The sequence below is a fragment of the Hylaeus volcanicus genome, unplaced genomic scaffold (assembly GCF_026283585.1).
Source record: "Hylaeus volcanicus isolate JK05 unplaced genomic scaffold, UHH_iyHylVolc1.0_haploid 12237, whole genome shotgun sequence".
NCBI classification, from domain to species: Eukaryota; Metazoa; Arthropoda; class Insecta; order Hymenoptera; family Colletidae; genus Hylaeus; species Hylaeus volcanicus.
Window position 1 is genome coordinate 472,732 of NW_026533172.1, and position 18,165 is coordinate 490,896.

Genomic DNA, 18,165 nt, shown 5'->3' on the forward strand with positions numbered 1-18,165 from the left:
ACAATAATTTTTTTTTATCACTCTGTTTTGTTACATGTATAACAAACGTTGTCACTATTCTTTTAAGTAATGTTTTACGGCAATGTAACAAATCGCAGTGAAAGTTTTTAATACATTTAAACTGTTTCCTTAATAGTTGTTTTATTATGTTTTAAAAAGTTATCTTTGTGAAATTTATCCTTATCTTTTTAATTTGACGAGAAACGTTATTTATTATTATTTCATCTTTTTGAGCACGTTAGTTTTCAAACTTTTATATATGGGCGGGATTTGGAAATCTTGATTTTAATGAAATAATTTTCTTTTTACGACTCTTAAATTTCTACTTATTCAATAAGAAAAGTCATCATAACATAGAACTGTTAAACATTTTCTTTTTCTAATTAAATAAAAAATACTCCATTGTATTTAATAAATGTTTCTATATAAGTGCTTTTTAAGCATCCATCATAATTTAGAAGGTATGGTTATCTTGTTGACCGATGTAGCGGATCTTTTTCTAGTATGAAAAAGAACTTGTATGCACCTTTTCTTCAATACTCATATATTTTTATAAATTATTGGTAGAACGATAATAATTTTTCATAATTTCTAGATTAACGGATTTACAGCTACACGTTTATTTATATGTTTGGTAAATGATTCCGCATCAATTAAAAAAAAGTTTCGTTTTTTTTCTTTAAAATAAAGTTATATTGAAATCCCAATACATGATGCAGTAGTCGTTTTCCAGCTGAGAAAGTCTAAAATTTAACTTATGGTTCTAGTTATGACAAGAATTCGAACCATTCTAGTATTGTAAAAGTTACATATGAAAGTGACGGATGCGACATAAGAATAATTTTAACTTTTTTTTTTTCCTTAAAAAATTTTTTATTATAAAAATTGTTTTCAATAGATAAATTGTATACCTGATTACGATTCTTTACATTATTAAACAATTATATGTAATGAATAAAATTAAAAGTGTTAATTATTTCATGAGTGGACAAAGAATAATAATGTTTATTATTTTTAGCAGTCAAGTTCGCTTAGATTTGAACGGTTTTAATGCATATGACGCAATCAAAAGCGTAAGGATAATTAATTTGAACAAATTAAAAAAAGGTGTTTGACTTAAAACGTCTCTTTTTTGTAACGTTAACGAGAACAAGAATTAAAAGAAACTAGCATTCTTGATTTGTTATGTACAGGTGAAAAAATAAATGTCGTTTATATGTTTTCGAAGTATTGTTTGTTTTTTACATTTTTAGCCATCAAACATAATGAATCTTTAAATTATTTATAATGTGTCAATTATTTTCTCAAAAGTATTATTTCTTTTAACTTAAGGTTTTTATTTGTCAAGTCGTCGTAGATAGTATAAGATCATAAACAGATTAAATGACTCGCATGTTTTCGAGCGGATCAAAGATGAATGTTTCAAAGATATCTACTTCATATAAAAACATACAGACAAAAATAGTGTAGGTATTGTTTAACAAGAAGTGTATGCAAAAGTTTTTTCACTGGTTTGACGTTACTTTTATTTTTAGATTTCTTTCGGTGCGAAAAATAGCCTGATTCCCTAATCAGTATTTTATTGTATAAAAACGACTGCTACTATATTGTTACAATTCTTTCTTTTTTGACTTCACTACGTCGTAATTGTATCAAGCAATTTTTTGTTGAGATTCCAAAGTTATAGTTAGTCGTTTTTCAGTTTAGAAAGTAACTGAGTCTTCACGTTTAATTTTTTTTTTGTTGTTTCTATAGTACAAATTTGACCTTTTTTTTTAATAAAAGAGTGTTTCTTTTTCACGTAAAGTATTCTACGTAATGTTTTACTAGGCTTTTAAAAAATATACTACTGACTTCAAGTTAAGTTTTACCTAAATCTATGGTTTTCTAATTTTTTCCTAGTGTTCGAATATAGCTTTTATTTCGATTCTGCGTTTGAACAGTTTTCTTTTTCGATTCAAATTGTAAAAACTTGAAGTTTTTAAATAAAAAAAGTATGTCAATAAAACATTTTATTTGTTGAAAATTCTTTTTTCGTGTGAACGACATACATTAGCGCATTTTTACTCCTTGTATTAAGTAATTAAAAGTTCTATTTTAACATAAGTTACATTTTATAGAGTTAACTATTTAACCATTAAATACAAGTACTTTTAACAAAAGTTTGGTTTTTGCAATTATAAATTATCATATATGTTATGATCATTTGCGATCAAGTATAAAAGAAGAGTATTTTATTTTTTGGTGTAGTCTAATTTTAATAAATACCTGATTTTTTTCGCTTTTCGTTATTGTGGGAACTCTTTTTTAATATTTAATTCTGTTTCATTATAAACTCCGATTGTTATTGAATAATAAATAAGAAAAAAACTCACGTCGTTTCATAACCACTCTTATTGTAGAAAACTTTAATTTAATTTGATGTTATAAAGGCTTGCAAAAAAAAACAAGGGGGAGTAAATTTGTTTCTTATTTTATTCATTATGTTATTAAAAGCAATGAAGGATCACAGGAGTAACGAATTATTTTGCGAAAAGTATCCTATGTTGTTCGGTACTCAACCGGTTTATACGCAAACAGATATTGATCAAGTAAAAAGAATTGTCCGTGGAAATTTCAAATTTTATGAAATTACTATTGCTTTTAATTTAGGAGAATTCCTCAATTCAAGAATTATACGATGAGAAAATACCCCGCTGGGAAACAATAGAAATCCCCGCAATGGATTTCGCTCCTTTATTTCTCTCTTGTACAACAAAAGCTTACAATGAGGATAAACTTATTGGTATAACATCGTTAGAAAAAAATCGTTTTTCGGAATTGGTTACTTTTGATATGAGTACGTTCATATTGAGTATAAATATGTTGTTTATAAAATGTTTTTTGTACATTTTAAAATGTGAATCAAATTTTTTTATTTCCCCGAACTTCTTTTAAATAGTGTGTTTTTAATTCGTTGACAATTAATTTTTTGTGTGAAATAAAATACATGGTCTATTTTTTTAGAGAGAAAAAAATGGTCTCCTTGTACACGCACACGTCATTTTCGTCCCCCCAAAAGAATAGGGTCTGCTGCAGTTGCGACGGAAAATCATTTGTTTTTATTTGGAGGATATGAACTTAACAATCAAGAAGTTAAAAATAAAGGTTCAAAGTTTTTTTCATCTGACTCGTTTTGTTTTCATTCTTCTTTTGAAGAAATTAGAATCACTGAAAAAAGTAGTACGATTTCATGGCCCAGTTTAACAAGACTCTTTGGATATCCTGACTGGTGGTTTACGCGTTTTGGAGACTTACAATATCGTAATATCAATGCAACACCTCATTTAGTGGATGCCTTAGGTGATTTTCATGCATATGATTTATGCCGTGGTGAATGGAATCCAATTATAACCCGTGACAATAAACCAGTTTCAAATGTTTCTAACAATTCACCTTATCAACCATGGATGGTTCGTGTTTCATCTTATAAGAAAAACCGAAATTCAATTCAACCAATAAAATATATACCTGCATCACGAGGAAGTCATCACATTGTTTCAGGTAACACTTTAAACGATTCGTTACCCACACCTCGTGCTTTCCATACACTGATACGACACGGAAACATTCTTGTTTTGTTTGGAGGTGAAAAAAGTAACCAATGCAATCAATTTTTAGTAAATAATCATGTGGAACACCAACTCTTCTCAGTTGTTTCTTATTTTAATGACGTTTGGATTTTCGACTTGCAAGAAATGCGTTGGATGATGAAAATAAATAATACGTATACATTGAATACTGACGAAGAATCTTTAAAACAAGTTAAAAATTTTTTGAATAAGTGTCCAAAACAAATTCAGCCTTTTTTAAGAGATAATCCTTTGCAGTGTGTTTGTAGCCATCAGGATAAGTCTGAAGAGTCTATTTGCGATATTTGCAGTACAACAACACAACCTTTCTGTGTGGATGTGATTGAACCGTCCCCTTCAATTCATAGTGGTAAATCCGACAATGACTGTGATGCTTTTCATCATAATGACCAGTTAAATAGAGATTGTTCTTTTCTCTTAAACCAACACATGAATAAGTTCTCTCATTCAAAAATAGAAAAACCACATGGCACATATCATAACAAGAAGCTAGAAAATTATCATGGATTCCATGTACCCTCACCAAGAAGCGGACACTGTGTAATGGTGTATAAAAATTATATGTACATGCATGGAGGACAAAATAGTCAAGGACTTCTTGGGGATATGTGGGTGTTAAGTCTTGAAACGTTTGAATGGAAACAAGTTGAAACCAGTGGAGAATCGCCCGGATTACGAGCTGGTCATACAGCGGTTGTAACAGATAATTATGCGTGGGTATATGGGGGTATCACACATTGTGAGTATCAAAAACGTCAGAATGACCTGAAGCTGTTTAATCCTTCAGAAACCGTTTATGCAAACGAATTCGTGGTACCCTCCTATGATGAGTGCAGTAATGAAGCACGTTTTAAACACTACCCGACGACCATAGACGACCAGAGTCCAACAAAAGAAAAGCAGGAAATGTATTACCATTTTATAAGTCAAAATTTATTTGAACAATTACGTGACACACTTATAAAACGCCAAAAAACAGTGGAATCCTCAGCGTTCGTATCAGATAGCAGTAATTTATTTTGTTTTAATTTTGAATTTTTACACTGGGAAAAGTATACGTACGAAGGTGTGCCGCCATTAAAAGCAAGACAATTTGGACGGTTACATGGGTTTTTTCACAAGAACTTTTTATGTTTCGGAGGCTGTACAGGGGTTGATTTAAAATTCCAGTTATCACTTATTCATATACCATGCACAACAGTACGTGTAACTCTGTTCTTCTCCCGACTTGTTGCTCATTTATCTACTCATTGAAACTCCCTACAAAAGCGTTGTTCACCAGACTAATTAAGTGTATCTTTGTTTAGATACTTTGTAATAATGTATCTAACTTGTATAAAATAGGCAGTCCCACTGAAAACCACTCTATCGTAGTAAGTCTTTGTAGTGCAAAATTTTTTTTAACAAATTACTAAATATGATACCGGTAATAATTTGAATTGTAAAGCATGTTTAAGAGTTTGAAAAACATCTTTCTCTCATTACTTGCATCACTAAACATTTTGATCGTAATAAAAAATAAGTCAACATGGTTAAAAAGAAAAGTTTTATATTGCGTCTGGTAGAATTTACCCAGGTTTCTTGATATTTTTTTTAATTGTGAAGATAAGGTATAAATTTTGAGACGCAGATAATAAATGTCGTACCATTGCTTGATTCTTATTGCATCACATTGTAGAAGCAAGCACCATGCCAGCATACCTTTTGGAATTATGTTGAAAAAGAGCAAGAAATGTACTGTGATAAAACCCGTGAGTTGTTTCATTGTTCAAAAGTTAAAAAAAAGATTATGACGAATGCTTCGCTACAAAGAGCAATTGGAATCCATTGATATAGACAACTTTAATATACCATCATTACTTTTCTCCCCAGTATGTTATGTGATTTGAAATACTTTTATTATATATTGCATTGAACATATCTGTCATAGACTCCTGTTGATTTACATGACACTTTAAGACACCCCAAAATTTGTTTTGGTCCGCTTTCGTCCCAATATACGGCTACAAAACATACTCTATTTTACACGGACGAAATTAATAATAATTTACTAGGAACGAATCATTGCAATCAGGAGTCTTTTTTAACTGAAATGGACATGCTGAACAAAGACAATATAACCTCGCTGTGCGGTGCAATGCATCTAGAGAATTTTAAAAATATTGTAAGAATAAATTTCTTGATCACTAAAGTTAGGTGCGTTTGCAGAAACTGTCCGCTCATCAAGATTTTTTAACGGAGACTTCCATCAATATATCCCCACTACTTACTGATACGATGATACCATTGTAATTTGTTTCAGAACATAATTTTTTTCCAATGCCAATAAAAAATCATGTTGATGTTTATATACCATTTTAATGGAAGATTATTATTAAAACCTATTTTTTTTGCTTGTCTCATTTACAGTGTCATAAACGCTCATGTAGAGTAGACATTTTGGACATAAACAGATATCAACATTGTTTAAAGTAAAACATAAAGAGAACATTAGAAAAATATTACCTATATGAATGTGTTCAAATGCACCATATTCAAAAAGACTAAGAAATGAATAGTAGGGTTTTAAATAAATTGATGCTTAATAGTTTCTTAAAGCAGAAGCAATGAAAAAGAATAAAATGACACTAAAAAACATTATTAAGCTGTTATGTGAAACCTCGAAGAGAATTTATGGTTTCATACTAAAGCTAACGTTTAAAGTCATGTTACATCAGTAATATGGATAAAACGTTGAATGAACCAGACGTTAGAGAAACAGATGAAACGAGTACACTTTCGCTTACACACGGTTCTTGTAGTGACTGTAATACTACCAATCAGAAGGTACGTCACGCTGACACTTAGTGTCTTGCTAAAACATCAACACCAATGGACCACAAAATATACTTTTTAAAGATTTTAGTCTTTTTTTAAAAAGAAAAGGGAATTCTGCTAGTAGGGAAAAGTCCAACGGCGCGTGAACTTGAAGTGTTTTAGTTAGCTTTGTAACGCATTTTTTTTCTTCCTCATTTGAATATGTTTATAGAGAAAATCAGGACTGAATGAAAGAATAGGTGCTACTAATAAGTTAATGTAAAATAAAGGAGACTGTAACATAGTGAATAGAAGAGCTTAAACAAAAAAAAATTAGACGCATTCATTAAAAAAATTGATAACATACAAAGAATTTGAGGAAATATCGAAGGTGAAGAACTGAAGGCAATCATTACCATAAACCATGAAAAAATGCTGTTCGAAATAATGCAATTCAAATAGACTCTTCAACATTCACTTACCTAAAGAAAGCAGCAGCTACAACTATCCATGTCATCATACAAGTTTCCATTATTAATTTTAAATTAACCGTTATTAAAACGGTAATATAAATACAGTGACCAATGAAATACATGGAAATTGGCTGCTTGCAAAAATTTAGGTCAACAAGGAAAAGAGAATATTACGTTTTACTTGAGTTAATTTTATTGCATAGTTGTTTGAAAATAGAAGCATGGAAAACGCAAATAAAATGCCACCTTGAAGTATTCCAACAAAAAACCAACGCAGAAAAGTTTTATTATTTAGATAATATCGTTGACACCCAAACTTGTAGCATTCTACATTTCGTAATGTTTCTGATTTGCTCACATCTTGGTCAAAAACCCCGAAAATCATAACAGGAATCTGACCGATTAAATTCTTAAAACAACATGTTGAAAAAAAGTTTTACTTTTTACCGATGTGAATAAAATATTATATAATTGATAGATATAATCATAATATAATTTTGTCCCTGCAATCAACAAAAGTCCTTTAAAGCGTTGTGTTTAACGGTATAGCTTACCCGTAAACCCTGTGAAAATACTAAAAAAAAAAACAGGAGTAACAAGAACTAGATTTTTATAAAACATATAAAGGATTAATATGGAAATGCGACGATGACACCATCGCCCATGACATAATACAAGACTTTTAAGAAAACGAAATTGCGATATTGCATAATCTGAAACCTAGACATAAATTTATCTTTTCTTCTTGTTTGCAAGCAAAAATAATCAAGTACATTAAATGCTTGTAAACCTTCCGTTCCACGAATCGCCACACCTACATGAGCGGCTTGAATCATACTGCAATCATTAGCGCCGTCCCCAATCGCCAAAGTAATATTTTCTTTATTTCGCTTGATTAACTCAACGATTTGTTTCTAGGAAAACCCAGAAAAAAAAAAAACGATTTTATGATATTCACTTTATTACTAAAACTCTACAACTATGTTCACATCACACTTTTTTTACTTTAGCTTATATGTCCTAACGCCACGCATACAGATAGTGTTTACTTGAGATAAAATTTAAAAAACATTATTAAAAAATGTAAACTAAAGGATTAATTTTTTGCCTAAGACCAGATGAAAACTTTACAATTATTTAAATGTAAGAATTTGATCAAAAAACGTTCTAGAGTTTTTTAACTTACAAACAAATCCTTTTCTATAACAAAATTATTTAGATATATAATTCTAGAAATATTTCAAATATTTATCTTAATACTAATCAAGAGGATTTGTTACTGAATAAACGAAAATGTAAAATTCTTTAAAAATTATGCTTGATCGGAGTAAGTATCTTTTAATATCAATGCTTAAAAAAAAAAATTTAATAAGCACAATCATGGTAAGCATGAAACAGAAAAAAGTATAATGTTAACACCACAACATTTCTATTGCCAAAGGAAAGTCCAAGAAATTCTAATATTAAGAAGAGATGTACATTCAACTACCTTTTGATTAGGAGATGCACGGGAGCAAATAACAGCTGAGCATCTACAGCATAAATTAAGAAAAGATTCCTGCATAATGGGTTTCAAGAATTCTTCAAGACATGTTCCATCTACAACAAGAGCTGTTGTTAAACTAGATAAACTTTTATCTTTTATGTCATCTATTCCATTAAACGATCCAAAAGGTTCTGTGACATGAGACGGGTGAATCGATTTTCGTGAAAGACTTGGATGAAAATCTGATACAAAGGATGTCTGTGTCAAATCCTCTCTTATACAGTCATCCTTTAACTTTTGTACCAATATATTATAATTATTCTGATCTGCGAAAAATCTTAAATAAACACAACATGAATTTGTGATTAACATGAATATTACACGTATGAGCACCTACTTGTTATAGAGTTCTCTCTGAAACTGCTCGAAAGAAGATACAAATTGTCTTTTACTGGTTACCGATTCTTTGGTTTGGCAATTAACGGAATCGTCTAACGATTGTAACGGCGCCCCATCCGATACATCTTGTTTTAAATCATTTTGAATAGAATCAGCTTGATATAGAAATGTAACTGTGTTTTTTTGAATCAAACCCGTAGATAAGCCTATGTTAATTGCAGTTTCTAATTTATCACCAGTCAACATCCATACCTAAAAAAAAATCCTTGTATAAAAAAAAAAAATTTTTGTCTTTTAAATGAAAATACTTTGATTTCTGCATCCGTTAAAGCTTTTAAAACATCATTTACTCCATGCTGAATCTCATCCTCAATTCCAACAACACCTTGAAAAATTAACCCAGTTTCTAATTCCTCAACTCTTCTTTAAAAAAATATAACGTTATGTTAGAAACAAAAATATGAACCTTGTCACGTATATTACTTAGTGAAATCTTGTTTTGTTTGTGAAGAATTTAATAACGTATACTCGTTGGAAAAAGTTTTGGCTTCATCCAATGATACTTCACGTTGGGCCAAGCACATTGTTCTCAAACCATCCGATGCATACTCTTTTAACATAAAAAGATTGTCTTTCATTACTTTTTTTGCCGATTCAAGAGGACATAACCGAGGCAGAATAACTGAATCCGCACCCTGCAATAAAAAAAAAGAGAGAGACACACACACACACAGACAGAAAAAAAAATGTCATTTTATTTCTTGTTGCGATGAAAAAACAAAAAATTATATCACTTTTGTAAATAAAATATAACGGGGGGATGTCCACTTTAACGTCTCGTCAGCTTTTAAATAACATAAAACGGATGTTCGTTTCCGAGTGTTAGAAAATTCGAAAAATGCTAATACTTTTACTTCAATGACATGATTTAAAACTTCAACTTTAATAAGATTGTGACCAAAACGTGCTAATAGTTTAATTCCAAAATAATAAGCTCCATACACCTAGGTGTAATACATGAGAGAAAAAATGAAGTTTAATTCTATGTGTACCATAGCTTCTTCATCAGCAGAACTGGAGGAATAAACAGGTGGTGAATGACAATTACTATTTATAAGAATTGTATTATTTATTGCTAAATTTAAAAAAAAATGAAGAATGTATTGGTAATGGATATGGCTGGAATCTTTTAAAATGGAATCTAGCGTTTTATCGGTTATGTTCACATGAGGTATTGTCACTAATGATGGCGCTAAAAGATACATTCAAAATTATTTTCAAAGAACAAATTCATCCGAACGATTACATGAAGTAAGAGTATCAGATAATACGCAGGTTGGAATCATTTTCTTAGTTGGTTTCAAAGCTATTACTGTATTTCCATAATCAATACCATGTATACAACAACGACGAAATTTCATATTATTGCATGTTAATGTCCCCGTTTTATCCGTTAAAACATGTGTTATACATCCTAATTGATCATTCAAATTTGATCTTCGAACGACAGCATGCTGATCCGTTTTCCCATCATACATATCTTTATCCCAGGAAATAAAAAATCCCTAGAAAAAAAAAAATTAAGTTTCATCATCGCCTAAACCAAATCTTTTAAATGTGACCCTTACTTGGATTGTTTTAACAATACCCATTGTTACAATAAGCGAAATAGGTACCATATTAGCAAAGAATACTAACCACATAAAAAACCTGTCAGCATTTCAAAAAGATTGTTCAAGCACGCCGTACATGTAGATACCATATTAAAATATTTTGAATAGGAGGTTTTAATCGCAAAAACATATCTTTTGAATAGTTTTCTTCCTTTAACCAAAATAAATAAGTACCAATAGCGAGAAAGAGGCAGATAAAAATCTATTTTGACGACACCAGCATTTTGAATGATTCTATGAAAAAAATTTCAAATAAAGTACCTGAACTAAGAAAACTATCATTGTTATGTAATTTGTATAGTCATCTAATAAACTTGTTTTAGGATTTGTTTCTGAAAAGCTCTAAGTTAAAAAAAAGATTTAATTTTTTTTTTTTTTAAGTTTTAACAACAGTTTACCTGCATTGCTTTTGTGTCAAATCCGGTAAAAACAACAATGCCTATTACCCACTGAGTATTCCGTAAGCAACACCCTCTTAAAATAAATTGCTTTGATGTTATATTAATTTTTTCCTTTTTAATACCTAGAAATAGTGGTGAGTCACAATAAAATACGTACTTCATACTGTACCATTATTATGTAAATAAATAAAACCGTTGATAGAGTCCAATGATGCGTCAAGCGAAGTACATTTAACGAAACCGCGAAGATTTTGACACCTTTTCAATGCATTTTCAGTTAAATTACTAATAAATGTGAGAGACTCTAAACAGTAACAAGTCAAAAAAAAATGCACAACTTAACGAATTCTTACCGGAAACACATTGTTTTATTTTTAAATTCGTTTCCCCATCTAAACTAGCTGTTTCTACATAAACAACACCACCTTCATTCGGACAACCTAATAAAACCATATCTGAGACAAAAATAGAAAATACAAATATGAAAGCGGCGTGTTAACGAAAAATCAAAATTCACCTGCTGGAATTTTATCACCGTCTTGAAGGTAAAGTATATCACCCACTTTAACATCTTCCCATACAGCTTCTTCTAGTAATCCTTGATTAACGAATTTCGTAATGGTATGTTTATTTGTTCGTTGTCTTTGTAAAAGTTGTTCGGTTTCGTATGTTTCTTTTTTTTCTGGTGACCCCTCAATCAAGCTAATAAGAAAAGAATTTTGAGAATCTCGATTTGAATCCATATCAGTCATTGTAGGTGAAATGTTTTTTTTTTCCATCGAATTACGTCTGTATGAATTTTTCAACATGAAAGAAACCGTTGACTGTGGATGTGTTATCCTTAGCACAATTTGACTGTTTTCGATAATATCCGCCTTATAACGGTTATAGTCTTCAAATGCATCTTTTAACCCATTGACAATAAAAACAAACGATAAAGGAACCATTATTGTAGGAATACCATGGGTAGCCGATATCTAGATATTAAAAATTAGAAATTTTTATAACCAATTGTTTGTTAGTTATTAAATACACTCAACCTGTCGTATGGTTTGCAAGATTGCAAGAAAAAAAAAATAAACATTTGACAACCTATGAAATTGCTGCCATATATTTTTAGGTACAAAGGTTGCGATTGTGTATTGGTGAGTAGATATATAATTAGTACAAAATTGTTTATTTTCACTTGCTTTCTTGTCATATAAGGAATCATTCTTAATACCCCATACTATTATACATCTTTCAACTTCCTTTCTAAAAATATATGACATACAACAACTTGTCATAATCAATAAATAATAACTTCAACAAATTTGTAACCTGTATGTTGTTGATACAAATTGTAGAGGAAAATTCCATGCAACTCTTTCCAATGTCTCTTTTTTATATGACATTTTAATAACCTTGAAACTCGATCTTTTATTTACTTAAAACGTTTCAGTAAAAAACGTTATTTCAGTAAATATTCTCTGTATTTTACTATGAACAAAAAAAAATCATAGGCAAAGAACCCTGGTTTTCCTTTTTAAGGAGAAATTAAGTTATAATAAATTTAACCGTGCTAAATATATTTTTTTTTACCATAACCTTAAACGATTCGTTTGTACGATGTTGAACTGTATGAAATAAATTGTACATGGTAGAAACTTTTAACTTCGAAACAAATTTTCTTTAAGAGAAAATACATTAGACGGTAATCCTTACTGCATGTTGAAATTATTATTTATTCATAGAAAATTAGGTAGTACCAACTTTAATAAAACTTCAAGTGTTTTAATAAAGCTTTTTAAAGAAAAAAGTTTAACTGGTTCTTTGAACAAAAAAGTGGAAATAGTCAATGAATTTTTTTTTATATAATGTTTTCAGGTTAAAAAAAAATTAAATATTCTTATCCAATAGTAAATATCATGCATATTGGTAATAAGACATTTCTAATTAATCTATCTCTTTACATGGATGCAGTGTTTCGTTTCTTCCTTAAATATAAAAAGAAAAATGTATTTTCTTTCTCTCAATCAATCATTAATTTGTTCCTTTCCCTTCCAAGAATTAATCTTAAATAAATTGAAAATAACGACTAGAATTTACTCATCGAATTAAAAAAAAAAAAAACATGCTTCATCTATACTTTTTAACTGACAAAAAACAATACATTTTTATAAATGTAATCGATTATTGATTATCCGATAGCATGCATCTTTTCTTCAACGGATGTAAAATTCTAATATATTTAAATTTAACGCTTCATTTTCAGCAGTTGTAATAAAATTATTTGAATAGAATTCGAAATATTTTGTTACTAAGAAACGTAATAAAATTTTTCTTTGACTTTTTAAATTACATTTGAGATAAAAATATAAAATAGAACAAATATCAAATCCAAAAAGCTACGAGTTGTACTTTTATATTGGCAATAGTTAAAGTCGTAGTTATTGAAAAAAGATTATAGTTTACATTTTTTCCGTATGATGCTAAATTGCCTTTAAATCTGAATTTTTTTTTTTAATTCTTATTTCTTTTTATCATGATAAAAAAAAATTAAGAATAGTGGTTTCACACATGAACAGACAGAAACAAACGCATTGAACAAAAAAAAATTGATTTAATTGAAAGAGTGTAAAAGTAACTTATGCACCCTAATCCCATGTTGGGGCGGATTTCATGCATATATTCTGTTGTTCTCTGTAAGTAGTTCGCATAATATCCTGTGTGCGTAAAAAAAATGTGTTGTGGTATAAATTAATCATTAATAAATCTTTTTCAAGAAAAAGAATAAACAATAGTTTTTTAGTAAAACAAAAAAGCTTTATTTGTTGGTATCTATTCTTACATACACATTAGATAAGAACGTGTTAAACGTTTTCATATCGTTTTCTTTTTTTTAATTCTAGATCCGTTTCCTTCTTTTTTTTTCAAGAGATTTGTTGAAGCTTTTACAGTCAAAAATTTGTATAAATTAGAGGGCTAAAAAATATATTGTTACTGCGTAGACATTTCTATTAAATTAATTCGTAGTAATCTAAAACTCCCATTCTAATCAACATTGCTAGTTTAATTATTATTTATTTTTAGAATAACAGAAGAATTCATCAACGAACTGTTTGAATTTAATAAAAAAAAGTAGAACAACTGTAGAAAACTATTTCAATTTTTTCTTCTGTAAACTAATCGTTTTATTATAGTTATTGTTTTTTTTTTAATTTGTATAAAGTAAATTTTTTTAACTGAAAAATGAGCATTGAAAGTGTCAGAATGAACACTTTCAATGATGTTTTATTAAATGATCAGAATACAACAATTGGATTATCCATGTTTAACCGTGACTCTGTGATTTTTGAGGAGTCTGATAATTGTTCGCATAAATTTTTTAATAGGGCTACAAGTAAATTGGAATCTTCTGCGGAGTCCCGTCCATTGATATCCTCGGATAGTAATATGTTTTCTGTATCGTATAATAATTTCAAAGCGTTTGATGTTAAAATGAACGGGGAATCTCGAAAGAATTTTCAACGTCATGGTGACAAGAATACAACAAACAAAAATCAAACCAAAACACAAAATACAGTAACAAGGGAAAATATGGATCATGTTGACTTAACTTCTTGTCTTCCTTATTTAAAACATATCATAACAGATGAAACAATTTCGCGTCGTTATCATTCAATTAATAATAAAGAGTATCAAGGTTTTAATAGTAACCAAAAAACTATCAATGATTATTTATCACCTAATAAAACTGATGCTAATGTTTCAAATATCTATCAGCATGGGATTTTAAAAAATCATGAACTGTCTGATACAATTTTTAATAAAAACAATGGAATTAATGCAAAGGCAGCAAGAAGTGGTAATTACAATCGTTGGTCTAACAAGACTTACGATTTATTTAATCAATGTAATGATCTAGAAACAAAACATTCTTGTTGTAAAAATTCTTATACTCCTTTTAATTCGTCAACCTATATACCAACAAAAGAAAATCCTTTCTCTTCTATCACAGATACTTTTTTCTTTGACGACAATAGTAAACTTGAGTCACATCAACCAAAGTTAGTATTTCAGTGTTCGCTTTCATCCAATTTACATACCAATGATCAAATTGAATCTGGATCATCCTATAAAGAAAAAACAAAAACAAAATTGTATACGTCACCGAATGAGAAGAATGAAAATTGTAATAACTTCAGATTAAGTTTATCAATTGATTTAGAATCAAGGCATAACAGTAATTTTGCGTCCCAAAAAGAATCCCATTGTGGTCTTAAAAACCACCAAGAATGCACTAAAGAAAACGATCTATCCTTTGATTCGTGCTCTACTCAAGTCGTGGATACTTTAATTAACCAACCGTCTCATCCGCGTGTCAGTATTAATTCAATGTACATGCATCGTAATACAATGTTCAATAATCAAAAACACTTGAATCAGTATTCGTTAAAAAAGAAAACTGATTTTTTACATCCTTCCGAAAAAGAATCTTTAGAAATGGGTTTACTATCGTCCAAAGTATTGAATATCAATATTAACCACAACAATAATGGTATTAAAGCACATTTAAAAAAAAAGTTGCACCTTTATAATCAAGCTGATATTCATAACGACAACAAAGCGACGTGTAAGACGTATAAAAATAATTCGACATTTCCTTGTTATTCATTAAAAAACATAACACCTGAGAAGGACATTGATCATATTTTTGAAAATCCTTCATTACCCAATGGGCTCCAGGAACAATTAAAGAATGCGTTTCCTTTCGAAGCTCAAAACATTTGTTTTTTAGAAGATAATGAGTCAATTAAATCAAGCAACACCTTATCAAGTTCTTTTTCCGTCTGCAAAAACAATAGGACACATGTTGCTTCTCAGGTTTTTGATTCACTTCTTCCTATTGAGTCGCCTAGGTAATTTTTATTTTATCGTATCATTTATTATATATTAATTTGGTCTGAAATATTTCATGTACATGCCAACATAAATGTTTTTCTTCTACAGGTTAGATAAAATCAATTATAAAAATGCTTCAGAAAACCTTGTGCAGCTTCAATACTTATCCAACTCAGTGTTATCACGGGAACAATTGCAAAATCATCAAAATAATTTTAAATCTAAACAAAACTCTCCTTGCAATAAAACAATGTATCCTTTTAACAATAGTAATATAAACTATCATGAACATGAAATTTCAAGCGTACCTTCAAATAATAAGTTATTAGAGGTAAAAAATGTCGCAATAAAAAATTTAATCCAATCCTTTACTAAAAGACACAACCCTTGTAATAATATTGTACACTTATGTATATCAGAGATTGGCTTTATATGTTGTAATTTTTTTGTTGTAGAGTGATTCCACCGTTTTTTTTCCCGAAAATGAATCAAACGATGAACTATCAGCAATAAAAAAAAAAAATTGCGGAAATCTTCTAGCTTGTACGTTTGATGAAATTCTACAAAAAAAAGCTAATTTTTTAAAAAAAAAAAAAGATAAGGAAGGAGCGAGTACAGCGCAACTTACTCTTATTGTTAATGTTCCCACTACAACTACAAGACAAGATTTACTAAATGCCTTCAAGTAATAACGAATATACAAAATTAAAATCGGTCTTTAAACGCTCATTTTTTTTATTACATCTAGAATGTTTGGTGAAGTACTCATGCCAACTGTTGTATGCCTCCGGGAAACAAGACATCCAAAAAAGGAGTGGACGGCAACCGCAGGCTACGCTTTTGTTTTATTCCAGAACAAAACATCAGCACAAGCGGCTTTAACTGCCACCGAAATGGGTCAAGTTATTGTACGAGGCACTAGTGTCAAAGCAACCTGGGCCAAAAAAGATTCGTTCCGAATGCATCCAGACATTGCAAGTCGTCTGATCGTTCAACGTTCATCCAATACTTCAACAAGCACCTCGAAAAATTCTCACTACAATAAATCAGAATTTCAACTATCTGATTCTGAAATCGCATTTAAAAAAAAGCCTTATTGTAGTGAAAATTATTCTCAAAAAAATAATCCGTTTAATATTACACAAAATCCCATAGATGCAACGACATCTATGTTGTTTTCACCAAAAAAACAACAATATATTTCACTGAAAAAATCAGATAATAAGCTACCAGTTACCTTATTTCAAGAAAACGACGAAAATGCGTCAAACGTTGAAAAGGAAAAAAATAATCTTTTTTCATATAGTTGTAATGACTCTAATTCAAAAGAGTTACTCCAATGGTTAAATATTGCCATTGCTGAAGATCGGGTGATGCCACCTTCAGAAAACAACACAAGATATGATTGTCTTATGTCAAGTAATTGCGCTCCATTAGCCGTCAATCAGTATAACTTTATATCTCCTTAAACAAATAAGTCGATTATGACGCAGTAAAATACTCGTTAGACTGCGTACTTGTATTTTTAAGTAGACGGCCGAAACACAACATCCATCCATTTTTTTTCATTTTCACCAAGAAAAATTTCGTAGAAAACGTTTTATGTAATTTTCTTATGGAGCAAGTCGATTTGGTACACTTGAGACCAATTTTTTTTTTAATTGCCTTTTGAAGATCTATATAAAGACGTTAACAAAATTTTTCATCTGTTTTTGAGCTAATAGTTCATGAGAATGTCTTTTTTATTCTCCAATAATTTAATTTCTTTGTAAAAATTTCGGGCGTTTGTAACGTTTTCTAGTTAAAAACTACATTTTTTGAAACGTTAATTTTCAGTAAAGCTCACGGAACAACATATTTGAACCGAATGCATTTACAAGCATTCATTGAACATTTAATTTTTTGATTGAAAAATTTGCATTGAACCTAAACAATTTAATTTTCTTCTCTCTCATAAATTTTTCTAGCTTCACATTAGATGTGTCATCTTCTGAGGGCAGACCGAGAAGTTTACTAAAAAATTTTATTAACAAAAACTTTTGATAGAGTTATTATAAACAAGAACTTCTTTTATTTAGTAAACCTTATAGTTTATGTCTGTTTGAAACCTTTTAAAAGTTCAACGCACACTTTCAATTTTCCTTGCTTTAATTGAACAAAACATTTTGTACCAGTTTGCAGTAGCCTAAGCAATTTGCATGGGGTGTTTGTAATGAAAAGAAACATCGGGAAAGTACAAGGATATGGAATATATTTAACGTTGTAGTAACAAAACAACAAAAAAAATTTTAAACCTATTCCTTTTAAAAATATCTTCTATGTAACAAAACCTCTGTGTAAATAATTTTTTTTGTTATGAGTATTTGGCGTTAGCAATAGAAAAAAAAGTCACTGAGTTTTTTCCATTGATGTGAGACGAGA

General features: G+C 29.7%; 3 protein-coding genes across 12 annotated transcripts; 2 read left to right on the forward strand and 1 right to left on the reverse strand.

Moving 5' to 3' along the window:
* Nucleotides 1-1,325: 1,325 nt before the first annotated feature.
* Nucleotides 1,326-6,013, forward strand: LOC128884158 (uncharacterized). Of its 5 annotated transcripts, none has more exons than XM_054137272.1 (10): nt 1,326-1,466; nt 1,536-2,603; nt 2,653-2,839; nt 3,007-4,832; nt 4,940-5,005; nt 5,198-5,242; nt 5,311-5,383; nt 5,445-5,503; nt 5,563-5,796; nt 5,841-6,013. In XM_054137272.1, the coding sequence occupies exons 2-10, from the start codon at nt 2,484-2,486 to the stop codon at nt 5,922-5,924; spliced, it is 2,694 nt and encodes an 897-aa protein (XP_053993247.1). In that variant the 5' UTR covers nt 1,326-1,466; nt 1,536-2,483; the 3' UTR covers nt 5,925-6,013. The 5 variants fall into 5 exon arrangements, 4 of the variants coding, with proteins under 4 accessions (XP_053993247.1, XP_053993251.1, XP_053993249.1 ...); XM_054137276.1 differs by having other exon boundaries at nt 1,447-2,603; nt 3,007-3,147; nt 3,199-4,832; XM_054137274.1 differs by having other exon boundaries at nt 1,447-1,686; nt 1,756-2,603.
* A 170-nt stretch (nt 6,014-6,183) lies between these two features.
* LOC128884156 (phospholipid-transporting ATPase IB-like) lies at nt 6,184-12,613 on the reverse strand. Of its 5 annotated transcripts, XM_054137266.1 has the most exons (24): nt 12,442-12,612; nt 12,181-12,381; nt 11,901-12,114; nt 11,378-11,837; nt 11,214-11,315; nt 11,030-11,164; nt 10,858-10,982; nt 10,721-10,801; nt 10,546-10,661; nt 10,415-10,496; nt 10,093-10,351; nt 9,839-10,038; nt 9,581-9,790; nt 9,270-9,481; nt 9,095-9,209; nt 8,785-9,038; nt 8,391-8,724; nt 7,675-7,815; nt 7,456-7,621; nt 7,349-7,404; nt 7,083-7,295; nt 6,911-7,032; nt 6,796-6,863; nt 6,184-6,745 (listed from the first exon to the last, which is right to left on the reverse strand). In XM_054137266.1, exons 2-24 carry the CDS (start codon nt 12,252-12,254, stop codon nt 6,612-6,614), a joined length of 3,873 nt encoding a protein of 1,290 aa, XP_053993241.1. In that variant the 5' UTR covers nt 12,255-12,381; nt 12,442-12,612; the 3' UTR covers nt 6,184-6,611. The 5 variants fall into 5 exon arrangements, with proteins under 5 accessions (XP_053993241.1, XP_053993243.1, XP_053993242.1 ...); XM_054137268.1 differs by having other exon boundaries at nt 6,796-6,827; nt 12,181-12,613; XM_054137267.1 differs by having other exon boundaries at nt 9,095-9,206; nt 12,181-12,612.
* A 139-nt stretch (nt 12,614-12,752) lies between these two features.
* Nucleotides 12,753-17,635, forward strand: LOC128884157 (probable cyclin-dependent serine/threonine-protein kinase DDB_G0292550). 2 transcript variants are annotated; one of them, XM_054137271.1, is made up of 5 exons: nt 12,753-15,761; nt 15,853-16,075; nt 16,200-16,287; nt 16,342-16,429; nt 16,493-17,635. In XM_054137271.1, exons 1-5 carry the CDS (start codon nt 14,092-14,094, stop codon nt 17,211-17,213), a joined length of 2,790 nt encoding a protein of 929 aa, XP_053993246.1. In that variant the 5' UTR covers nt 12,753-14,091; the 3' UTR covers nt 17,214-17,635. The 2 variants fall into 2 exon arrangements, with proteins under 2 accessions (XP_053993246.1, XP_053993245.1); XM_054137270.1 differs by having other exon boundaries at nt 16,200-16,429.
* The last annotated feature ends 530 nt before the right edge of the window (nt 17,636-18,165 follow it).